The sequence below is a fragment of the Vidua chalybeata genome, chromosome 19 (genome assembly GCF_026979565.1).
Source record: "Vidua chalybeata isolate OUT-0048 chromosome 19, bVidCha1 merged haplotype, whole genome shotgun sequence".
Classification (NCBI taxonomy): domain Eukaryota; kingdom Metazoa; phylum Chordata; class Aves; order Passeriformes; family Viduidae; genus Vidua; species Vidua chalybeata.
In genome coordinates this window covers 2766975-2793794 of record NC_071548.1, presented here as the reverse complement: position 1 = coordinate 2793794, position 26820 = coordinate 2766975, and the positions used below count along the sequence as shown (strand labels likewise).

The following is a 26820-nucleotide window of genomic DNA, read 5'->3' as shown; positions in this document are numbered from 1 at the left end:
ATTAAGGATGTGGTCAACTTGTGGCTCTTTGGTGAAGCATCAGGGGAAGACAAAATTATATGGGGGAAGAGATGAAACCAAGAATGAAGTGAGAAAGTGAAAGCTGTTGAGTGCTGTCACAGCCAGAACAACCAATTCCAAAAGATGTAGTGGAAGAACATGGCAAAAATGAAACAAAGCAAAACACACTAAAGAAAATACAGAGTATAAGATCTGCCCATACAGTCCCAAAGTCCCCAAAATTACAGTGTCAAACCAATGGGTTTCAGAAAAATAAAGGTCTGGAATGCATGCTCAAAATAAATTTCAACTGTCACTGAAACTATTAGGTGATATTAAGCACAAATTTGGACCCTGTTTTATTAGCTTTTAAAAAAGAACATGGCAAAGGGGTTTAAAAGGATGTACACTAGATAAGACACAAATCAAACCAGAAGCATTTGTGTAATATGTGCAGTCTGATCAAAATCAAAAAATGCCCAGAAACCAACCTCCTCCCTGAAAAAAAAAAAAGGAAAAAAAGCAAGTTTAAGCTGCATTATTGACAGCATACTTATTTTGTCTTTTGTGGCTAGATAAATGCTCCAAAGTGATAAAGATTAAAACATTCTTTTAAGTACAGTTTGAACTATTCACTAGACAGCAAACAGTATCTGCAATTTATCTTTTCTATTTCATGAAATAATATAACCCTGAGATTCATACATTCATGATTATATTTATTTCCTTCTGACATTATTACAGTATAGATATGCAAAGAATTATCCAAAATAAACACAGACCTCTTGGCATTCTCTGGAATTATACACCTGAAAATAATAATTCCTTTTACTATACAAACTTTCTGAACACCTCTCTTTTATGTTGACAGTCATGATTCAGATCCACTCCAGTAAACTCAACACCATAAATGAATGGTACCAAATTAGTCTAATAAAAAGAAGTCTAGTAACATCTGATTTTTCTGTTTCAGTAGCTCTGAAGAAATCAAAGAAGTAGTTTCCAGCATCTCCTAAATCCTCCTTCTCTGCTTACCTGCAGCATTTGCTTTTATATATTCTCTATATTCTTTGCATATGTATTTGTAGCTCTGTAGCCTATTATTGTAGCTAGCCCCAATACTGTTCCCTACCCTGATAGGCAGAAAGATAAAATACATTCCAGAGGCTCCAAACTGGGGGTCCAAGGCCCCTTTCCTATCTTGGCTCTCTGGAAGCCAAGGTTGAAGCCAGCTCTTGGAGACACATTTTCCTAAACAGAGTTTAGTTCCTGTCTAAAGGGGGGAGGATTCAGAAAAGGGTTGACTTACCTCACCACTTATGTCTCTAAGTGGGCATTTCTGTCAGTTATGCTGATTTGCTGAACTTATCAAACTGCATTTGCCCCATGCAGGGGTGGGCATTTCCAAATCTGCCCCTTGGAGGCCTCCAATAAAGACCAGCCTTTATTCTACCTCCTATACTGATATTGCCTCCAAAGTGGTGTTTCATTTCGAGGTTCTTTAAGGCATCAGTGGAACTGGATATGCTATTCACCTTTAGGATGATGAAATTGCCATAAGTGCACAGACAAATATCCATTTTTTATGAAAAAGGACACAGCTACACTGATCCAAGCTAATGCACTGAAAAGCTCACTGTAATTTATTTGCACAATTTCAGCTCAAGAAATTCTAATCACAGTCCATTTGGCCCGGACTGTAAAAACAGAATAAAAATCCCATGTTCCAGTTTGTCACACTTGTATTAAGGGAAAAAAAAATACATAAAAACTGAATTACTCATTAAATCTGGATTCTTAAACTCCAAAGCTGTCAGATTGGACAATGAATCTGGCTTTTTTACAACACAGAAAGGAAAAATATAAATTCAAACAAAACAGTATAACATATATTGTTAATACTTATGAGAGGATAGGGTGGATGTAAATATTTTAAAACTCAGCTTCCTTAAGCAGTAAAAAAATCAGAAAAGCAACAACTACTGTGGAGACAAATGTCAAACATGACAGGGTGAAGTCAGTATAAAAAAGTATTAAGGAACAAAATCTTGAGTGTGACAGATCAAATAGAATGTGCTTAACTCATGCTCATACACAATTTTTAAAACATTGAAAAGCTGTTCAGTGTGCAGTTACAAGAGACAAAGAAATGTTTTTTCCTATGTATTAGGCTACAAGAGGGAGTTGCATTGCAGATAAAATGTTTGAAATCCATAAATTTTTATTACAGTACATGCCACAGTAAAAATATTTCCCTTCTTTCTTGGAATCAGCACTTTGATTTTCAAATTCAAAGAAAGCAAATTACAGAAGTGAAAGGTATGTCAGCTCTGTGCTCCCACATTTGGGCAACGAGCTGAAAAATAAACATCACTGAGCTGGAAATGCCTATTTGGAGTGGGCTTTTTGTTTAGAAAGGAAAAAAAGTTAGGGCTACTTCAATATCTTATCTATTACTTTAAAATGAAGACTGGATTTTGTGCCTCAAAAAGAGGAAAAAGTGTAATTCTTTAAACTATAAAAGCTGAAAGTGAAGCTTAAGGGCTGTTTATTTGGAAGTCAGCACAAGCACATCAACAGGATAAATATGGCATATCAAACAAGAGTTAAGTGGAGCACTCAGAAACTGGAAGTTATTAGCTAGTTCCATCCATGTCCTTAACTGCAGCTCTAAATTAACAAATTGTCTGCAATTTATTTTAACATCTTGCCCTATTTTTCAAAGTAATTTTCAAGAGTATTGAGGAGACATAAATGGCAATAGTAACTTGGAAGGCCAATTATGCATTTCTGAAAATTCAATCCTGGACAGTTTTCCTTTACACTTGGCATTACCTGTCCATCTGCTACATCAAATGTCTACAAAAATGGCATTTAGGATGCAAATCTATTGCATTCCTTATTGGTATCATTAATTACTAAAAATACAAGAAAATATCATCAGAAGTTTATAGCTCACAGAGAAATAGCTGTTTCCTAGCAGTTTCATTTCTGTGTCCATCAAAGTCATATCAGGCTTTTTCTGCCATACAAGAATCCGTCATGCTGTAATGCTGCATTCATCAAGAACATTTTGGAATAAAGTCAAACTTATTGTAATCACAAGTCCCTTTTATACTATATTACAATATTTCTGTTCCATTTTAACATTACCATCTATTATGAGCCACATTCCAGCCTTGTTTAATCATGCAAATTATCAAGCAAGATATGAAGAGGAAAAATACAAGTTATTTAACACTCCTTCCCCTATGGGACACCTTTAAACTCATGCAAAACTGCACACACACAAAGCACAAGCTGTATACATTTCTGAATTCCAGCAAACCTGTTTCTAAGTTCAAAATATGTGACCCTGAGCTGCCTTTTCATAAAGCCTCACTGGGAAGTTCTAATTGTGCTTTGAGTTCACAGATGTGGCTAAGCCACTTCTCATTAAACTTTCTAGAATTCCATGAACCCTTTGACATGTATTTTCACATGTAAATATAAACACTGTCAAGCTTGTGAAACTTTGGTTCATTCTCCTCCAGAGGAGAACAAGGATCAACCAACCACAAAAGGAAGCAGCCAGTTGGGTTTTTTTTTTTTTTAATATGGTACAGGCTCAGTCCCATACAAATACCCATTCCAGATTAGTGCTGGAATCTGCTGTAATAACCAGCACCTTTGGCTGTTTCACTCAGCAGAAAAACATCAGGGTTTCACTATTAATGCCACATTTTTAAATAATATGGGTCAAGGAAGATGAAACAGTGATCAAAAAAATGCCAAGGAAGTGTTGAGTATCTTTTTATTGAAAGACAACAAACACAAGTGAGCCATTAATAGTGGCAAAGATGCGGGGGGGAGGGAGGGAGGGGAAGGGGGGAGGGGATTTCAATCAGCCTTTTCATGTTTTATTCATTCTTAAGTAAGAAAGCCTTTCCCTCTGGCCAGTTTTTGCCTTTACTAACATAACCAGACAACAGGCATTGCATACATCCACTGTCAGATTGCTGCCTTGATTATTATTTCAGTTGTGACACATGGACAGCCAACCCAAGCACTAAAAAAGTGGAATTTTCTGTCTGCAGGTAGACAAAACAGCTGCTGTAAGCCAGAGATATTCAATCCGTGGTCCACCTGGAAAATTCATCCTACTTGCAATCTACTCCTACCAGCTTCTGATCACTGAGAAGTTCCCTATTGAGCCACATGGTGATATGGAATATCGAGTGCACTGAATTTATGGAAAGAAAAGGTCCAACCATGCTGTCAGGTCCTTCTTGTCTTTAAAATAAGCTGCACGCTCTGAGTCCACCACAATGATGGAACTATTTCCAAATTGAGCATCAGCAGTAAATGCTGGTTTGTAGCATGAATCTTCACCAAATATTAATTAAACTCTAATAAAGCAAGACTTAGTAAGTAGAAAAGCACAGCTTTTAAAGCTGTCAGTGAAATGTAACAGGCATCTTTTAGAGCACAGAGAGATGTGTGCTATGAAATGTTAATTACTGTTCTTCTTCTGTCAGGTGGTTGGCAGAGATTATTGCTAAGAACTACAAATCACCTGTGACAATTTCCAGATTTCTCCAACACCAAGAGCTCCAAGATAACCTGCAATGTCCAGCGTGTATCAGGAAGTCATACAGCCACAGTCATCCAGAATCACTGTGGCTTTTTCAGACAGTTATTTATCTACATTACTTATTTATCTACAATCCAGCCTTATCACCCACAGACCCTTCCTTTTGGCAGGAGGCTCCTCACGAGTCACTCTAAGTTTGCTGCCTGCTTCCTAAGTGAACAAGCACGTGAAGGGCTGGAAATGTCTTTGAGGAGGAAAAAATGGTAGGTGAGATGGGATTGTGCTTCAGGCTGAACAGAATACTTCACAGGCTGAGAGACTAAACTAACCTAAAGCACTGATTTAACAGATGTGGACATGAACTCAGCTCTTTTACTTACAGTCAGCAACAGCCCTTAAAAATGACTTGCATAAATATTTGTGCAATTAATCCAACCTTAAAACCATTCAGAACTTTTCACTTACACAGGCAAGTAAACATTTCCAGGGTAAAAGAAGGGCTGCACGATCAAACCTCAGTCACATTTACAAGCACAATTTGGACTTGGATATCCCACTGGATCAGTTTTATTCTACTTTTTTTTTCCACTTACTTCAACATCAAAACAGCCAGTGCTCTTAATTTGTTTGCTCATTTGCTTCCTGTACCTGTCACTGTGATCTGCACTTACTGAACAGTTACAATTATCCTTTTTTATTTGTTATTTTTACTCTTGGCCAGAAAGAGCAAGTCTTCCAGAAAACATGTATTTAGGGTTTATATCAACCCATAAAAGTGTGGTTTGCTCACCTGTCATTTATACAAAAGATAACACTGAAGAAGCAAATATTTATCTTTTAAAAAGTAGCTTTTTTCATTATCATGCTCTCTTTGTACTCTCTCACTCCCACCACACTCTCTGGGATATATATTCTGAAATTTCACGCCTACCATAAAGTATCTTTGGAATGTTACAGTATAATTGTTTAGAGAAACATTTAATGGATGAGTAAGCATCAAGAGGCCATGGCTAAGGGAAAAGTTAAAATGCTGGCAGCATTTTGTATTGAAAGATCCTCTCAGCATGAGGACCAGGGATGGACATTTGATCCAAAAATCTGGTATTGACTCAAGCAAAAAAAAAAAAAAAACCACACACAAAAACAAACAAACAAATAAAAAACAACCAGCATCCAGCACAGAGGTGTCTGAAGGCACTTCCCAAAATATCTTCCTCCAACCACAGCTCCCAAACCTGGCTTTGGGCACGGCCCAGCAGAGCAATCCAGTGTCACAGGATATTGCTTGATCAATAACATAAACAGTACAATAAACAACATGATCTTGACAATTGGCTCTTTTTCATTTTGGAATTGGTAGCTTGGTTTCCCAATTCTCAGCACAAATAATCTGCATGTGCATGGCGTGGAAATGCAGCAGAAGTGACTGGAAAGAGCTGGGCACTGACTTCTGAGACAGCTAAAAAAAGATAAATGTGCTTTCACTACAGGAATCTGCTGCAGACAACGTGCTGTAAATTAAAGCAAATTTTCCTCAATTCCCTGAAGGACTGCTCCTCTCAGAGTTTCTACAAATCCATTAGCACAGGTCCATCATTATAGATTTTTTGGGGTTTATGTACTGAAGAGAGTTTAAAAAAACACACGCACATGCAATAAAGCATATGATATATCATGGTAGATGAGTGGGACCTTAGATAATTGATTCATACCCTGATTATTAGAGTACAGCTGAAATTTTACTTTTACTCTCAATTCCTCCTCTGCCTCATACCGTTTTAAGTAAGAAAAAGCAAAATACTTATCCCCCTATGTTAATTTCTAATCAGAAGATTACAAAAGCAGAAGTGCCACGTGCTCACAGAAACCAAGCAGCAATTTTAGCTCCAAAGCTGGAAAAGCCAAGCTGGCCCAGGCTCGTGTCACAGCTGAAGCTTGTCTGATAACTGGGCACCTAAAATCTCCCTCCAAGGGAGTCTGTGGTGCTTAACAACATGTGAGTTGCAGCTGGTGCAGCATAATTTCTTCAAAACTTCAGACACTCATGGAATTCTCAGAAATCTACTGTCTTTGAGGAACTTCTGTTTCTGCATTCAGCTTAGTGGAGAACAGGTAGCACGTTAAAAAATAATGAGGAACACACAAATGGTGTGAATCTCTAAAGCTCATCTTGTTAATCTCATTAAGTACCACAAGTTCTGCTGGTTCCAAACCCAATGTATGATCCAAAATTGCTAATCTACCTGTAAGTTGTGTGATTCTAAATTATATGTAAAAATAATGCTTTTATTAAGGTTTTAAGAGGTCTTTGTAGAATGTAAGACTGCAAGGGAATTCCCAGGTCATAATATTTGCATCCTACTTTTGGAAGCACAATACTAAATAATCTCTTCCAGAACACATTGATTCCCATCTTATTTAAAATGTGGGTTTTGGTTTGTTTTTTGGTTTTATTTTTTTTGGGTTTTTTTTGGCTGGTTTTTTTTTTGTTTTGGGTGTTTTTTTTGTTTGTTTTTGTTTTTGTGGTTTTTTTGTTTGTTTGTTTTTTTTTGGGTTTCTTTTTTTTTTTTTTGCATAATCTCAAAATCAGAATATTTGTTTTAATTTTCCACTTAACTCATTAAAGATCAAGTGGCCATTTAGCTGAAGCACTTCAGATTGTGTAGGACAAGCTTTTACATCCTCAAGCTTTTCTTCCTCTTCTCCAGCACAGTGGTCCAGATAAATACATTGGTTTAAAACTGTATTTTTTTCTAATGCCACACTCACAGGCAAATCCAAATATTCCTTGGGTAACTTTTTCTGTAATTACTCTGCCTTGGTGAATTACAGGGAGCTGTAATACCACTGGTGATTTTAAAACAAGGTCTGTAGATTACTCCTTGTGTTACAATGACCATAGCGGGGCCTGTTAGTGGTTGGTGGGTTTTTTTTGGAGTTAGAAGAACACAACAGAGTTTATAATGAAGTCTAACAAATAAGGATATGTTAATCTTTTCAACCACTTAAATCCAAGGAAATCAAAACCAAATGTCTTTCTAACACAGCATCCCAAAACCCAAGCCCAAATACTTGGATCTCAAAGCCTGCTGGGATGTTTTCTGCAAACCATCCATTAGATTTCTTCTATTCTGTACAACATTCCTCCACAAGCTGGATTGATTTCTTCCACAGCTTAACTTGTTTTTGCCAAAGTCTCTTTTAGTCTCTATTTTAGTTCAGCATTGGCCTCCTGCCTAATGAAACAACTCTTCTTTATGCCAAAAACTGTCATCTTCAGTTGCACAAGATGCATCTCACTTACAAACAATGTATAATGAGCCCAATGTTTAATGCCTGAAGAACTGCTGTTTTAAATGATCCCAAGCAAAACTTAAACAGATACAGAAGTGGTCAGTACCTTGGGTGGGAGAAGAACCATTCTCATGAAAGATTTTTTTTTCTCTTCTGTATTCAAATCCACTTTTTGAAAAGAAAACCATAATTTTTGAACATGAAAGCATATGTAGTTAACACAGGCAGCAGTAAGACATGTAGAGGTCACTCCAAACCTGAAAGCTTCATTCTCACTCAGGGTGAGGTCATTGTTCTGTAATGATCACGTGCACCATAACCTTGGCTTCTCTTGAACAAACCATGTTTCAATATGAGAATCTGATAACCTTCATAAACTATCAAGTACTGCTTATGACTGAAAAAAACCCATCCAAATAAACCTGTTATGCAATTTTCCTGCTGTAATTTCTGACCCAGCTGAAGCAGAGATACCTGTGTTAGCAGCTGTTCCTGGGTGAGGTTATTGATCCAGCGAGTGTATCGTTCAGTGGAGTCCAGTGGCTCTCTTCTGACTTGGCAACCAATAATCTAAAGCAAAATGACACACATCCCCTAGGTTAACCTCTGTACACCCACGTGGCAACAAAACAGTATCACAAAATAAACATTCAAAACATGGCAACTCCAAGAATTAAGATAATCTATAGAGACCTTACTAGCCCCCTTCTATGTTCTTAAGATAATATGGTACAGTTGTTCTGTTCAAATGTGAAATAGTTACAGACTTTAAAGGTCTCTAGGAAACACTGAGGAGTATCTTTCCAATAACCTCATTCTTGGGAATATTGGAACCATTTTGGTTGAAATTTTCAAAGGAAATTTTCCATAGGCAAACATCTAGAATGCAAAATTTCAACCAAAAGTTATTTCAGCAAATGAAAGTTGGAATTTGTGTCACACCAGATTATCCTGCCAGCAGTCCCATACCCTATAATAACCCCCATTACTTTTAATTATTATAAAATAAGCTAAATCCCCTTCATATTCTGATTTGTTTTGTTCGTGGCAGAACAGTGGAGACCTCATTTTGACTTGGTCACTGAAGCACTGTACACCCATGTAAGCAATATCTCCTAATCTAATACTGTTCTGTAGCTGTACAGGTTAAATATGAATTTTAATATTATTATGCCAATAGGTGTTCAGAAAGCTTCCAGTATGCATCAGAGAATATCAGCAGGATCACATATTACATGTGTCTGCACAGACACATATTAATGCAATTTCATAGAAACACTAACTGTTCACAAATCTCTGATTAGACAAGGAAAAAGCTGAGGAGAACCCCAGGAGTGTGACTGGACAGAACTCTGCTCTTTGCTCTTCCTGAAATCTGCAGTCTACACAAAACCTTCAGGGTACCACAGGACATAATTATTTATGCAAATATATACTGTATATATTTGCCATCATACTGCAACTCTCCATTTCTCTTCCTGATTTTTAAGGTGCTTCCCACTGAGGATGTGTCTGTCCACTGAGAACTAACAGCACAGGGTTTTAGTGCTTCTGAACACAAATTTCTGATAATCAAGTTCTGTTCAAGAGGTGGGAAACTCCCTTGGTTCATTTTCCATCCGGAGCATTCATAAATCTTCCAGGTATCTTTGTTTGCAGAGCTTTAAACTGCAGAGAGATGTGAGCAGTCAGGCCAGAGCTCTGCATGTGCAGTTGTGAATACTTTTGATGTGGGAACAAAAACACCATGAGAAGATCTTGCTGGGGGACTGCTGGCAATGAAACATCACAATTTAGAATATGATTAAGTACAATCAAAATAACAAGCATGGAGAAAAAGAAAATCCAAGTTATTTGCTTATCCCATAAGAATAAACTAGAATGTCTCTGAACTAGGAAATGTTTCCTCAATGACAACAACAAATTACTGTGGAAAACTTCAGTTCTCATCCTAACTTAACCCTCACATTACAGCTAAGTTATACTAAGGTATTTTCAGACGGTTAACCTAAAATTCTTTTAAACTGAATATCAATTAGAAGAGTTCATAGAGATGTTTTTACAGCACATCACAGAGATAAAAACCTGCAAAAGTCATGGCTGATGTACATGCATCCTGTGCTGCAAGGATGGTTTTTATTTAAAAATGTAACTTTTTCCAGTATTCATTCATCAAGCCCTCATTAGCCTTCTCTTGCATATCCTAGGTTTTTCTAACTTATAAAGACACTTTATAAAATTCTGCATAAAAGGTAAAAGGGGAAAATTACCTTCATTTTACATCTCAAGCTATTCTATAACAGCACGAGATGGAAACTTAGTTTCTTTATTTAGAGAGTCACAGTGAAGATGAACAGAAATAGAATACAAAGAACTTTCAAAAGGTGAGAGATTAAAAAGGAGAATTTCAAATTAGATTTTCTGAAAACCTGGTTTTCAATCACAGTCAAGTAGGAAGTGCAGTCATCTCTTTCCTGGCAGCTTGAAATTTAAATTAGAAGCAGAGGACGGAGTTTCACATTTTTATATTAATTTCTGAGCAGACTAATAATTTCATAAATGCTGTTGGCAATTTCAGCAAACTAAAGTGAATGTGGAATCCAAGTGCCCAGCTAAAGGACTGTAATTCCCTGAAGTCCAAAGACCAACTGGTTCAAATCCCAGCTCCTCACACTTGAAGAAAAAACTGAACTGGTTTGAGCAATTATCTGTACACACACAAGGAGAGGTGGAGAGGTGAAGGCAGACAGCAGAAGTGCTATTAAATTCGATTCTGACAGCTCTTTTCTGGATTATACATCACTGTTTGTGATTTCTAGAGTTTGACTTCAAGTCTCAGCCAAAATTCCCTCCTTCTTCCATCTAGCCACACAGATAATTCCATTGCATGCTCCAGTTTACTTCCCTGAATTTTGGCTCACAACACTGGTTCTGTACTTACTGTATTGCAGGTCTTAAAATGCTTTTAGCCTTTTGGAACTGAAAAAAAAAATTAGGTAAAAATCCTCATCAAATAAAGTTGTTATTTAAGAATTATTTTCCTCATTGCAGTGAGGAAAATCAATGGGTTCCATTGAGTTTAGCCATACTTTGGAGCACAATCTTTGGAAATGTAACTTTGGAACGCAACAGGAAAATAGCTGCAAGCTCATTAGCAAAGTTCACGTGCTGAAGGAAGTTCTATGTTTGCACTCTCCTCTGCCCTAAGAGCTGCTTTCTTTTCATCTGCAGAACCAGCACCACTCAAAGCCACTTTTATCATCATTAAAGAAGTTTGTTTTACAGACAAATGTGAAAATTGCCACGATGCAATCAAGTTTATTTCTAGATGCTCAGCCAAGCAAATCCCACACCCTTCTGCACTTCAGCTGTGCCATTCCCTCCCAATGGGACTCTGACACGTGACTGGGATTTTTGACTTGTGGTTGCAAAATAAACACCACCAAGCTGAGCCTTTGATTCAGCATCTGTAAAGCCCAGCTCATGTAACCAGCTTCTTTCACACAATGAAAATCAGATTATTTAGAGCACAAACAGCTTCCTCCAGCTCCCCTGTGTAAGGTGTGGCAGCACAAGCAACTGCACACTGGTTCCATTTCCTTCATGTCTCACAGAGGTTTTATATTCACTGAGTATTTCCTTAGAGCTTTCAAACTGAAGTGAGAAGTTTTTCACTGTTGCTTCTCTTATAACATTTAAAATACTTGGATAAAAATCTTTCAGGCCTCTATTATACCCATTCAGTCCTTCCAAGAAACTCTGCATTAGAAATATTCTTTTCAGTATTTTGATGTTTCATTTTGTTTCTATGCAAAAATAGAGTTCATCCAAGTTTCAACATTTTGATCTAATTAGACAAGTTTGTTTTTATTATTACAAATGCTGGAGAATGGCATATACCTGTACCTAGATTAAACTATGTAATGTATACAATAAATGCAATAGGCTTCTTATTCCAACTGGAAACTTGCTGAAATGCAATATTAATATCAATATCAATATTATTTGTGTAATTAATTATATATATTATATTTTCATATTAATATTACTTGTATAGGAAGCAGTACCATGAACAATGAATAAAAGAAATTTCTGGCTCATAGCAAAGGACTATGGCAGCTCAGGAAAAAGTAAAACTCTCATCAGGACAGAAAATCATGACAATCTTTTCTTCTACCACAGCAATGAGGTAATTTGCTTTCTAGACAATTATTTTTTTTAATATATTAAAGGTAACTTAGAGCTCTTTTAGCTTTTTATTTAATTGCAATCAGCATTGGTGTCTCTGGAAAAAAATATAAAGAATTTATCCTTTATGGCAGCAAGAAACAGTAGTAGAAAGAACAGTAAAAGCACAACATAGGGGTTTTATCTTAAGTACCAACAAATATCTACACTGAAAGGCAACATAAGTAAATTTTAAAAACAAAAATGGCTTAAAATGTGCTCTGGGGAAGAAGTGGCCAAATATAGGATCAGTTTGTGGCCCTACAGTCCTGCTTCATCTGCTGCTTCACCAAAAGCCTCCAGCATCTGCCAGTCCTGCCTTGATGGTCGCAGACAGGAGTCAAAATAGCATTACAGGTCTGTATTTAGGCACCTGAATCTCTCTTCTCTAATAACTCTACCACTTCACACAATTAGGAGTGGAGCTAATGAACTGTACCTAAATAACCTTATCAGAATGAATGTCACAGACTTGTTCTTTATGCCACTGCATTGAAAACATCCTCAGGAGTTAGGGAACTATAAAGTCAGAACAACAGGATTATGATACAACTAAAACAGTACAAATAACAATAGTAAAAATAACTCTGAGGTTCTCCAGGTCAGAGCACCCTGGAAATAAAAATCCAACAAGCACATTCAGGAAATTCAGAGTTATGCTCATGTTCAGAGGAACCGGGCAGGATTAAAACACACATTACCAAATCTTGCTTAGAGCTACCTCTAGTCACTGTCCTGTGAGGTGAAAAAAGAGAATTTCAGTCCCATATCTGACATGTGCAAAGCCCAGCACTCTGTACCCAGTCAGACATGTCACAACTTGCTCCAACTTTCACCAGTGGATTTGAAATACAATATTCAGGTGGAGATCATTTAGATCATTTTAGAGTTTTATGCTTTGCCTTGCACACTGAAGTGGAAAAGGAAGTGGGTGAGAGGAAACAAAGTTTAAATGAGTTGGCAATAATTAAAACCAAGGCGTTTTCTGCAGATGTGGTGTTTTTGAGTTTTTAATCACTACAACTTCCTTTACCACAAACAATCTTCCTTACTGAGGAGGCAGCCTATGGGTCAGAATCCACCCGTTGTACTAAAGAGGAAATGAGGATGAAAAAATAATTGGTCTTCAATTTTATCCCAATATTTTCCACCCTTGTTTTTAAAAAAGAGGAAATGAACAAAGACAACCAAAAGCATAAACTCCCCACGAGGCAGTAGGCACTGGCTGTACAAACAGACCCAGGAGCTCTTCATATAATGTATCTTCTCTTAAAGAACTTTATTATTGAAACAGATATTGAAAAAATATGCATTTTAGCATGAAAAATCCATGGCTTTTCTGTACAAAATGCAACTTTCAAAGGTTTTACAAAGTACAAAACTTCATTCTATGTTCTGTGGAAGAATGTGCAGTGTTCTGTTTCATTTTAGAAATATGACAGAATGATGTAAACCTCCTTGAAGAGAATGTAATTAAGTACTTAGTGATGCTGTAATTAGACAAATCATAACATCTGATCCTAGATAAAGTTCAGTGAAAAGGAAGATTATCCAAATAACAAGTAAAATAGGGAGGATTATCTCAAGGGCACAATATGTTTTTCCCCTATATGCCTCTTTATGAGAACCCACAGATGGAAAAATCCTAAAATAAAAAGCTAATAAGAGTTATTTTGTTATTACAAACAAATTGTATTAAATAACTCTTATAAGAGTTACTTAATAAGAGTTACCTTATCCTGAATGTTTAAGAGCAGCTATAGTTAATGAAGCCAACATCTTTTGTGTTAAGGAAAGGCAGATGTCACCTCTGCTGTCTCCAAACCCTACTTCAATTATTATTATTGTAGTAATTTTATGCAGTAATTTCCTTTAAGAAAGATTTTGTGATCACCATTTAATGCAATTAAAAAGGAAAAATAAACTAAAGAAATATTTTTATGTGGTTCAAATCTTTCCAAAACTATATAGTGCAGGAAGAAGGTAGTAAAATGTGTTTCCTCTCCCAATCATTTCCAAGGGAGGAAATTGTTCTTCAAAACATGACACCTGTGAGGTAATTTGCATTAGGTGTAAATATACAAAATACACCCTGGTGTATTTAAAACATGTCTTAAAAATTATAAAATATGTTGATATTGCTGACTCCCCAAAGAAGCCTTTAGGTCAGATGAATATCCATTTCCACAGATGCTCCTATCTTGGAGCAATCCATTTTTAAGAACACCTGTTAAACATTCTCCTTGACCCTAGTTCAAGTCCAAAGTCCACAAAAGGATGTTACATGTTTATTTTCAGCACATAATAAGAGAGTAATCAAAAACCAAGGAAGTCTAAACTTTCTTTAGTGAATTTATATGAAAAATAAGAAGTCATGGTGTAATCAGAACGAGCCCAGCTGAGCATCACAACACAGAAAGATTTAAAGAGATGTTGTCCCATGTGTGAATTAATGAAGTTTGAACATGACATTTTGGGGAAAACTTTAAGTAAATATCATGGAAAAGACACCAATTTCTTTTGTCTGTAGCTTCACAAAGTCTGATTGGATTGCAATAGTTATCAACTCAGCAAAATGTCTGAACACCAGGAGCAGGGAATCTCGATTTTCAAACATTTTATGCTTCAGACATAATTTTAAAAAAGAAATATGTTTACATGAATGAAATACATTACAGTCAGACTTTCATGAATATCAAACTCCAGCAATCACAATCATTTGATGGTGTTATTGGCATGTGGAGGCCATTTTAAAAACAAATTTAAATTCAAAGTCGTGTCAGTTGGCTGTTTCCCATTTGGGCTATTTGATTAAATGTAGAACAGACTTAGACTGACATCACAACTTTGAAAATGCTCTGTGGTTTTTTTCAGAAATACCAAATTTTAAAAAATCTTTAAGGAAGCTGTCTAATAAAAAGCAAAGACACAGCTGAATTCCAGCAGCTCTGGACGATACACATGGAAAGGCCCAATTACTAAAAATGTAAGAATAATACTCGCACATTGTCAAAGAAAGAATTTTCATATTCTCCAGTGCAAAAAAAGGAATAATATTTTTTCCTCTAAATATACTCCAGTGTCACCAATTCTGACAAAACCTTCAGACAACTGCTGCTTTAGTTTCTACTCTCCAAACCAAGAGAAGATTCTTGAAAATAATAAATTATTTATATAGTCTATATAATTAATATAAATTAATAAATAATAAATTAATAAACAATAAAATACTTATCTATTATATTTATTTTTATATACTTATAAATTACTTTTAAAAGCCTCTAATGACAATTTCCTGAAGTGAAATCTAGAAATGTTTTTATAAGTATCTATATTGGATAGCTTTAATTCAGAGTTACATATTCTACGTGCTGGAGAAGAATGTACAAGACTTGGTAGTTTGATAATAGTTTGCAGCAAAACGGAACTGAATATAAAAAAAAATTCTGCTGACTAGAATAATTAAGACTAGTTCATGAAAATATTCCTCTGGACATAAAAAAATCAACTGATGTTGGACAATCAAGAGCTGCATGTAATCACCTCAGGAATATAATCTCATTTTCCCTTCTGTCTGTACCAAAGAGAGCAGAGCCTCTTCAGATCTACTCAGCCCCTTTAGTGGAGCAAATTCCTGCTAAGAGGTTCATGCAAACAAATTGGATTTGTCATCCAAGACATGACAGTACTCAATTAATGTCTCTTCAATAGCCGTTGTATGAATTAATTTTTATATTAAAATTAACCTCTACAGGCAGTGCTTGCTGGGACAGGCCCGGGCAGCTCACACTGAGCTGTCTCAAACGTGCAGAATAAGGCAGGCACAAGGAGAGCTGTGCAAATTAACTAAGGAGAAAAAAAGATTATTCAAGTTCTATGCAAAGAAGATTTTAATCGACTTCACATCCAAAATAAAGCATTTCTCAAAGGAAAATCTGCTAAGCTATATGCCATAACTGGAGGACAAAGCATTTAAGGGGAGATGGTAAAACCTGGACTTCAGAATTAAAGACACAGAATGAGAGAAGATCACCAACAACCTCGCTGAACACAGGAAGGATGAAAATTAAATAGAGGTACAGAATTGAATTTAAGTGGAGGGCAGAGAGGTAACATTCAGCATTATGTAGTTGTGCTTTATGGCAGTTTAATAAAACCTCACATTCACTCATTGTCTTTTCACACTGCAAAATTACAGAATCAAGTGGATCTGATCATTTTAGCCACAAGAGAAGAATATGACTCAAACTAGTGCTCTCTGTAAGCAGAGCACTCACTAAGGGAAGGAGGAAAAAAGTCTTGCTACTTTCTAACACATGGCAGCAAGGTGTGACAGATCCCAACAAGCAGAACAGCACAGGGTACAGTGACATGAAAAAAAAATCTATTAAATTATGACTTTCAGAATTAAAAAACATGTGTTTCCAGACCAAAAGGAAAAAAAAATCCTCTTAACTTCTAAATGTAGTTAATTTGTGAAGTTCAGGGGTGGGAGGAAAACAGCCAATGCCTTTGGCCTAGAGCTGTGCCTTAAAGAAAGGAGCAGCTCAGCTCTCATTCATCTGCTGATTTCTCCAATTCCTGGGCCGATTGTGCAATATTTGTTTCAGCTCTCCCGGGGCAGGTGAACAGGTCTGTGAGCCACCAGCCAGGAATTGTTCAAGTTCACTCAATCCCATCAACTATCTTAGAGTCACATTAACCATCAAAGATATGCAGAATTCAGGCAGTTGGTTAACACAGGCAGATAATCAACAGATAAAAATGGCTTTAGGCACTGCTGCTCTTGATCTAAAGCCAAGCTACAGAATATGCCAAAAATCTGCTTTAGAGATGCAAAATAGTGAGAATTGCTCATTGAAGATATGCAAATGGTATATTCATGCTCTCTCACATGCCCAGGTATCCTACCTGTTGGAGACAGAGGATTGCAATTTCACAGCAAATAGAAAGGTGTTCATTGTGACACTGCTACTGATTCACCTCCTACTGAGCCAGAGAAAACAAAAGGAAATAATGTTCTGTATTTCTGCTGCCCACATTCTCACTCCAGCTGTTTTCTCACTCAGGTAGGAGACAGTGAGGAAAAGTTGAGTTATTTTATAAGCTCTTAAATGTTACTCAGTGTCTCCAAGATCATTCCCAGATCCAGTGATTCTCCTTCAGCATGCCCAGAGCAGGGCCTGCTGGAAGCACCCAGCAACAAGACAAGCAGATCCAACTGACATCCCCCTCTCTCCTTGAAACAAAAAGCTTTGGGAGTTCTCAGAGGGTAACACTGTTGAAATTAAAGAACAGAATCAATGAGAGGCAGAGTGAAAGACTGCACAGTGTGTGTGGTTTGGGAAATAATTTCCTGGGCTACTCCAAACTTACAAAGCTGTTCTGTAGAACACTAGAACGTACACTAGGTTGGAGCTCCTCCAGAAGAACACAGAATAAGATATGAAGGCATGATTTTTTTCAGAATTAAGAGAAATAGAACCTTGAATCTTCCTATTAATTAGCTGCCAACAAAGCATACATGTTTTGTGGTTGGTAAATAAGCAACACCTGGCTTATCCTGGATAAATGGGACACATGCAGCTTCTAGGGATAAACAAAACCAGTATGATGTCCCTGAGCTTCACAACTGCTAAAAGTGAGGATTTGCACTGAGCCTGATATTTCTTAAGCAGAACCTAAGAATTTGTAGTATAAATACACAGAGTCTCAAAAACTTGTCTATTTACAGAATCATGTGAGGGGGACTTAGGGATGATGTAAAATAGTCACCAGAGGACAAGGTGACAGCAGTCATGCTTTAAAAAGCACAATGTATCAGTAATTTGTATTTTGAGATCTAAAATCCTCCACTCTGAACATTTCCAAGGACAGAACAGTTCCACCCTACAAGCCTTATTTTTAAAAAGGGTCCCAGATAAGAGTAGCTTAAGAGAATAGAAATTAACTTGCTCTTTAAAGCACCGTTAAGGAGTCTATGATCCAGGAAATGAGACACAAAGGCTGCTGCTGTTACCTCAGTGTTTCAGTACCTGAACCTGGGGCAAGCTTCTTGCTTTTTCAGAGATGGAGACACAGGTGTCTTTAAAGAATAATTTGTTGGGAAGATTCCAGAGGCAGCTGATATCTTTGGTGCTACTGTTTAGTAACCAGGCTTCAAATCAGAGTAAGACAATTTGCATTTAAGAGTAACACAAAAGAGGAAGAACCTCAGGGATTAACTAACCTGGGAGATTTCTCTTGGTGGGCAAAGTTGGAGACTTTTCCTACCTGTAGATCAGTAGTAACAACAACAGCAGACTGAAGCCTGCAATATCAGTGTTCCACTGGGAGCACTGGTCTTCAAATCTGACTCCCAGTAACAATCAGCAGGACTAGGATTAGGAATGAAATTTCTGAAAGTATATTGAAACTGCATAAAGTCAAAAATCCAGGTCAGGAGAAGTTGCAAAACAGTGGAAAGTGCAAGTCTGCAAATCAGAATTTCAGGAACAAACCAAAAAAGCTCACTGCTTCACAGGCATTTCTCAACCTTCTGCTTTTTGTTTTAATTTTTTTTTTTTTTTGCCCCTCCACCTACTCTGGTTTATCAGACTGACTGAAGCCAAGCCAGACCTTTAAATACAGAACAAAACTTCATTCAAACATCCCCAAACATCTTCTATGGCCAGAAAATTGAATGGCATGATTATTCTGGGGACAGCAGAGAGATCATTCTTTTAAGAACAGAAGTCCACCCTGTCCCTGGTCAGTAGATTTGTGACCAGGCCAACTTTTCTCAAAGTTGTGTCAGAACTGTTGAGGGGCTCTGGACCAAACTGATCTATTTGCTCACCAGAAACAGCTGGACATGCTCCCCTTTCTCCTTCAGACCTTTGAATTAGAGTTCTGTAAGAGCCAGCATTAACCCAGAAGGTTACACCTCACACAGGCATCCCACACATTTTCTGTACCTGTAACATGGAAAATGTGCTGGCTCTGGTGGAAATAGAGCTCATTTTGCCCACGCCAGCCCTCCCAGTGCAGTCTGCTGGTAACACACCAGTGGTGTGAGCCCTGCTCCCACAGCACCAAGGCTCTCTCCAACACTCCCCCTCTCCACAAAGCTGGGGGTGGGCAAGATCTGGCAGTGGCAGTCAGATCCAAACTGACCAAAGGACTGTTCCTTTTTCTTTTAATAAATTACCTTGGTCTTGACCCACAGGTTTTTTCCACCTTCTCTTTCTCCCACCACCCCATCCTTCTGAGGAGTGACAGAATCCAGCCAAGGCCAGACCATCACCAGCCAAGTACCAGACTGAAACAGGACCATAATTCACATGAATTTGGAACATGGCAGTAACAGGTTTGTATTGCTTAGAACAGATGATAAAGGCCCTTCAGTCTACTCAGGTCCTCTTTATTACTTGTTTGATTGTCATTTAATAGCTCATACTGAGGGCTGTTGGGCACTAAAGTATAACAGAATATAAACAAAACAATTGAAGTACTTTCTAAAAAGACTACAGACTGTTTAGTTGAATTTAGTCTAATTTAAAAAGTCTTCATTTACATCTATAGAAGCCATATAAGCAAGAACTATGATAGCTCTTAGCACTAATTTCCATAAAACAGACATACTGGATCAACTTGCCTTTCTGGTTTTTTGGCAGAATTACATTAACTGATCGATATCAGAACAAAAACAACTTTGGATTTATCATTTTATTGTGTTTGTAATGTGAGTTAGGTTAACTGCTACTCAGGTACTATTAAAGCTACAATTTAATAAATCCCATTGTAAGGATGATCAGATTTCAGAAGAGCCCTAATACAGGTGGTGTGATGAGCAGGTACACATCCCACCACCAAGCAGCAGGTTGTTTGGCAGACATTCCTCAGCCAAAAAAACTGCAATTATCTCTACTTTGAAGCAAGTGTCTCTTGGAGTTCAAAAAGTTCAAAAGGTGTTTAGTTGACAAAGAGCAATAATCCTAAACCTGTGTGCTTTGTTCAGATACCTGCAGGAAACACCTTCATGACACACCAAGTCAATTGACCTTTCCTTTCCAGAAATCTCTGGCAGATTGAAATAAGTATCACAAGAGAAAATGTCAGAGATGTGGAAACAATAAGGCTGATTTCGCTGAATATTGCTGATAGGAATACAAACTCAGTTTTCAAGTTTATAAAGGAATATATTTGTCAATAGTATTGACAAATTAGTTAAATGCCATAGTTATTTATATAATTAACTGCCAAGTTATTTATGTATAAAATTTATATATATAATATATATTATATATAATATATATAATATATACATACATATATATAAACACACACAATGTAGAACATATGCACAAACTCTTTCTAAAGAACACTGACCCTAATCACAGAAAATCACATAAAATCAAAATCATATAGATCAGAGAAAAACTCTCTCACGGAATATTCCTGACAGTTTATTTCACAGGAATAAAGAATGGAATTCTAATAATGTTTCATTTTACAGGCAGACATAGAGAGAAACATCAGCTGAACTGTAGATCAGTTCATCAGCGGTAACAACCCATACATTCCCTATGGTTTACAGTTCTTTAATTATTAAAAGCAGATAAACCATAGCTGTAGCCAATCCTTTGCAGCTTTTCACATGACTTAGAAAGGCTACATAAAAAAGGCATTCTCCTTTAGATTACAGACATTAGCCAAACCTATATACTTATTTGCAGAAGTGTATCACTGTTGTAATGAGATTTGGTTTTCTGAAGAGAGAAAATAAAAGGAAGAAAAGTTCAATCAAAGCTCCCATTCAGTGTAAGGATTAAAAATAAAGGAAAAGAATACACTGGTTATGGCTTTGCCTCCCCCAGCCCCACTGTGAAATTTTCATATCCTTTTAAAGATATATCCGGAACTCTGGCAAAGAAAAACCCAGAAATACACACAAGAAAAAAGTACTCACACTGTTTGGGTGTTGAATGGCAACTTCGTGCTGCAGCCTAACCCGCTGTGGCATCATCACATCATCCTGGAATAAATAGCACACTGTTACTGCACATAAAAAGGGTCACAGTACACTACTGACACACATTAGAATATGTTGCTAAATGAACATCATTTTACTGGCTTGCAGTCAGAAATGCAAATGGAACAGATATTAAGAGACTTCACACTTTTTGTGGATTAAACTGGATGCTGTTGGAGCTGGAAGTGATCGAAACTGCTACGTGACAGCGGTGCTGTGATCTCAGCACACATCCACAGGCACCTACACATTTCACATTTATTTCTCAAGAAACTCTGCTACTCTTTCACAACTGCCCATGCAGCACTGGCAGTGTGAGGACAAGGAACCACCCTCAGTGAAAGCCATGAGATGTCAGACACAGCAATGTGAGGAAATGTTCTCTGTAATCTGGCTGTACCTTGTTCTACTGAAAAGGAAAAGCCTTTGGTCTCTAGATCTAAAAATATGCCATATTTCATGGGCACAAAAACTAGTACTTGTGAAATGAGAAAATTCTAAGGAAAAGGAAAAAAGGGAAGTACCCACACTCATAAAATGCATTGGCATTGACACTGGCTTTAAAACACACCACCTAGATTTAAATTTTGTGTTAATACTTCTTCTACTTGTAGCATAAAGATCTGTTCTATTTACATACAAAAAGATAGGTTGTTTTTTGAAAAGCCAGTAACTTGCTATTCTGCCTTGAACTGTTAGGAGAGATTCCTTTCAAAATTATATTATTTCCTGTTCAAAATTAAATCCTTTCTAGACAGTGATTTACAGTTTATAGCACAATTTTTCTTCCCTAAATTTAGGCCCCTGAGGTTTCTACCCATATTCATTTCCATGTTGGTGCCATATTTCCCCCCTTTTAAAGAATCAATCTTTTTTAGATTCTGGTTAAAGCTAACACAGCCTATTTCTTCCCAGAGCACTACCAAATAAACTTAATCAGGCAAAAAGAATTCAAAGGAGCCCTGAATTCCTGTTCTATAGACACCCTTTTAACAGTTCCTCACACTGAAATAATTCTGATTTTCCTATTAAAGCACAAACCCTCAATATTGAATTTCCAACCACTGTCCCATTAAAACTTCCTATCAAGTCAACAGCAACAACAACAAAAAAAATATTAGTGCTTAAATATCTACAGCTTGAAGAACTGAATGACCTTGCTATAAAGGTGCCCCTATAGTTTTATCAAAACCTACATGATAAAAAAAGTTTCAGAAGTAGGTCCAACTATTTAATACAATTCAAGGTTAAAGATAAAACAAAATAATAATAAAACTGACTCCTACCAAGCTAAGTTTATAAAAGATGGGAGGACTACGTTGTCAAAAGCATTTTTCTGTATTTGGCATTTAGGATCTGTTTAGTCATAAACATGACAGCTGTTCCTGATTTTCAAAGGCAATAGAGCAAAAAAAACCCTTCTGATTTCTCATGACTTCAAAACTGCAAAGATATTATTTACCACCTAATCCATTTTATCAATGGAGCATCAGAATTCCAGTATCAAGCAAATGTTCCCATAAAACCTTTACCCTATTTCCCACAAGGAAAACCATAATCCTATTTCTTTATGCCAAATACAGAGCTGATTTTTGTAAATTAAAACCTGGTTTTCATACAAGCAATAGCAGATATATTTTAACTGAACTTTGTTCACTCCTTTACAAGTTGCTAAGGATCCTTAGATGTTTTCTTGTTAAATCCAAAGGAAAAAAAAAAATTTAAAAGGAATAAAAAGTAAAAAAAAGGAAAATAATTTCAAAAAAAAAGAAAAAAGAAAAAAGGGGGAAAAGGGGAGAAAGGGAAAAAAAAGGGAAAAAGGAAAAAAGAAAAAAAAAAAAAAGAAAAAAATCCACCAAAAAGCCAGGAATTTCAATGCTCAGAACAATGTTACCCTCATCTTTTACAAGATACAACATATGCTCTTGTGCTAAAAGATCTCACTGTTCACGATCCCACACAACAGAGAAGAGAACTCTCACATTCCCAAAGATGAAAAATAATATACTTGATTGAAAAAGGTTAAATCAGCATGGAAAGTATTCAAACCAAATCAAAATAACCTATGCACCAAAGGGGTCGGTGTCATGTTTTCATAACCACCCAGTTTGACAGGAATGGCCCCGCTCCCCTAAGAAAACACTGTGGCAGTTTGATGCTATTGGCAAAACTCACACACCGACAGATCTGCGGCTTAGGCTATCAGAGAGCATCAGTATTCTGTAAACTCCAGCTAAAGAGGGGGCACTAGAACCACAAAAACTTCTAAATGCCTCTTTTTATTAATACAGCTTTGTTCTCTAATGCTGGAAAACTCTATGAACTCTTACCCTGGATGACCTTTATTTCTTTTAATAATTCTGTCTCATTTTTTTATAAGCAGCTTTACATACACACTGCACTGCTGGATGGTTCTGTGATACCTTCTAAGTTCATGGAAGGAGAAAGAAAGATGGGGGGAAAAAAGAATATAATAGTTTAGGACATAATCCCAAATACTATAGTAATGAGGAGGAAGAACAGCACAAAATATAAATCACACCCCAGACAGAAATGAGATATAATCATCATTCAGCTTTTTTGGATTCAGGTTGGTACCAGAAAGTAACTGCAAAATCCAACTTTGACAGATTTCTCACTACGGATGACTGCAAAGGTAACCATGGAGTGAAAAACAGTATTTAGAGTGAAATAACCTTAGGGAACTCAGATGGATTTAAGACTGGTATTTAAAAACCCAAATAAATTCGAATTAGTAAAACCAAAGCAATTGTACCACAAATTAAGAGCACCTTAAAAGAAATTATGGAATTTTAGCAACTATACTATTAAACAACTAAGGTGGTAAAATATTTTACCCAGCAGTAGGTGATGCAATCACAAATTTTCTATCAAAGCTGTTGCACTCATGACATTGATTTCAACAAATGTGTTGCCAGACTTCAGTTTCTACAGGCAGAATTTGGTAATCTTTTTTTTTTTTTTTTTTTTAACACTGAGAACAAAACCTCAGTGATCAGGCAAACAATTTCCAAATTATTATTCACTCATTTAGACAGGGAAAAAAAAAGGCCTATACAAAAAAGGGAAGTATATTTAGTTTGTTTCTGTTTCCTAGGTGAGAGTAGGGAAGATAACAAAGTAGAAGTGACTTACACTGAAAAATAATTTTAACAAAAGAGAAGTTTACAATAAAATTCAGTTTTCTCTGTTCACATGGAAGTCTCTAATGGTTGTCCCCTAGCAGATATACAGCCAACAGGATGAAGAGAAATTTCTCCCATGGAAAGAATGGACAAAAAAAAAAATAAAATTAATATTAAATAAATGCATGCCTTCCCCAGTCATATACTTGGAATACAAAAGCTGGCCTCTTTAGCCAGGCTGTGTGGATCACATTGGGCTCCGCAGTGGTAACTTCATAATTTTCCCTTAAAAATTGGTGCTTCTGCACTTCAGAAAGTAAAACAAAATATACAGTTCAATGCACAATACACATCTACTCTTTGCAACCAAGGGCAAGTTCACAGAAAACAAAACACTAATTATAGCTCAGTATTGAGGTGCTTTCTTAAGCTCACATTACAGACTCAGCATCTCATTCTGGACTTTTCCAAAGTCCATATTTGGCTGCTCAAAATGAAAAAAAGACCGCACTGAGAGCTGATATTCTCCACTCCCATAACTACAGTACCTTCTTCCCATTACAGCCTTTAAATTCAAAATACAACCAGCAGCAGCAGCGGGAGGAATGTTTCACTCACTGAGAAACAATATGGCATCTCCAAAATCTTTCAATTCATCAAATGGTCCATTCATTTATCCTGCACCTGCTCAGACTAGAGGGAAAAATCTTTCTTTGCCATTGTTCAGTTCAACTCCTTGAACCAGGGAAGTGAAATGTCCGGGACCTCCAAAAACTGGCCTGTCAACAGCTCTGCTGAAGGAAATACCCTGATCCCAGGCAATTCTCCAGGGGCTGGTGTTTGAACAGCCCCACACCATCAAACTCATTGGAACCAGGCACTCAAATGGCACCCACAAATCACCTGAGACTTATCATCTGTCAGTACTTGCAAGATCGTAAGAAAAAATGCTACTTTGCTGTTTCTACTCCCAAATTAAACTGAGAAAGAAGGGGGCAACAAAGAAAACACTTCAAATTTAAGAAGCTGACTGCATTGAGCACCTTTTTTTCTTTTTTTTTTTTTTTTGAGCATAGCAAAAAACAGGTCTACATGGAAAGATCTATGTGGTGCTCTTATGAGCTCGACAATCTTCTTATGAAATCTTTTAATTAAGCATCACTATTAGCTGGTCAGGAAACTTTTGCTGTAGATCAACAAATGCAGACATATGCCTTTCCATATCTTGCTTTTCTGTGGTCACTGGAGATCACCTTTGATTTTTTTCTCATAGTTACATCACTGAAAAAATGATGTGTTTGCAGTCAAGTGAAGCAGGTAACTCACAAGGTGTTCAGTTGCAGAGCCAGTAAATCCAGACAAGAGTAAAAGCTTCCCCAGCAATTCCAAATGTCCTCTATACCTACTGAATAGATGAAGACACATGTAGGGAGAGGTTATGGCAACCAAATTCTGAAGGTTTGCTTCTTCATTTAACATTTCATACCAGACAGAGGCATTTAATCTGGTTTTAATACAAGAACATCTTTACGAAACAATTAGGAAAGATGCCTTCAAGCACTTGTATTTTGACTTTTTGGGGCTCACTAGTGATCAGGAAAGATGGACAACTCTTCTGGTAATGGAGTTCACGACTACATCCACACCTTCTATTTGTGTAACAGCTTATTTCAGGTTTTAAATCAGAGGGTAAGTTCCCAAGGAACAACAACAGAACAAGGAAATACATTAACTCTGATCACATTTTCATTTCCTAAGAAATACAGACTAATTTGAAAGAAAGGAGGAATATTTCAGAAGTTTATTAGTGCTTGTAAGGTATAATGGCAACTAAGAGGAAATCCATGCTTCCAAACCCAGGAAGTTACAGAGGCTGGAGAAAACAACCTGTTTCTAATTGAATGTGCCTGACACATCTGGCTAGAGAAGTTCCAACCACCTTCCTCCAAAGCCTTTAGCAACACCCCCTCAACGAGGTGGTTTTGAACTTGAACCTCAAGGAACACATGAAATTTGAAATTAAGCAATTATGCACACAGCAATTAAGAATTACTGTTCCCAACTTAAATCATGCAAACCAATCTCCCAAACCAAAAGGCACAGGTCAGCAGCTGCCAGTTCCATCACAGGAATGACAAATCTGGTGTGGTTCACCCTCATCTTTGGTGAATAAAGCTTACCTGTGTCCCCATGGCATTTTTGACTGTTAGCAAGTAGTGACACTGTGGCAAAATGGTTTAAAGTCATATGTTTGAACTGCCTGAGAATCTCTGGAATTGTGATACATTGCCAACAGAGACTTTCAAAAGATTAAAACAAGCACATTAAGTTCTCAAGTGATTGTAACTGGGTTTGAAACACTGCAGGTCAAAAAAGGACACATTTTTATGTTCTTTAACAGTCAGGAACTCTCCAACAACACACTGAATAAACCTGAAATACTTGGAAACTACACAGATTATTAGGATGAAATAAAAGCATTATCCTGTTTAAAGAAATACAGTTTCAGACAAGTAGAGGCATGTTTATGTGCATGTCAGTGAAAACAGCAGTTCAAAGTAAAATTT

At 36.8% G+C, this 26820-nt stretch overlaps 2 protein-coding genes across 9 annotated transcripts in view; one reads left to right on the top strand and one right to left on the bottom strand.

Moving 5' to 3' along the window:
- TBCD (tubulin folding cofactor D) overlaps window positions 1–26820 on the top strand; it is a 382417-nt gene that overhangs the window by 183509 nt on the left and 172088 nt on the right. The window lies entirely within an intron of this gene.
- Window positions 1–26820, bottom strand: part of B3GNTL1 (UDP-GlcNAc:betaGal beta-1,3-N-acetylglucosaminyltransferase like 1) — a 106187-nt gene that overhangs the window by 67833 nt on the left and 11534 nt on the right. For 7 of the 8 annotated variants that reach the window (XM_053960719.1, XM_053960720.1, XM_053960721.1 and 4 more), the window contains 2 exons: window positions 21045–21110; window positions 8342–8437 (listed from right to left, as the gene is read on the bottom strand). In XM_053960719.1, coding sequence (XP_053816694.1) covers window positions 8342–8437; window positions 21045–21110 — 162 coding nt within the window. Of the gene's footprint in view, window positions 1–8341; window positions 8438–21044; window positions 21111–25579; window positions 25621–26820 lie in introns of those variants that run through there. The other variant, XM_053960726.1, reaches the window with a different exon arrangement.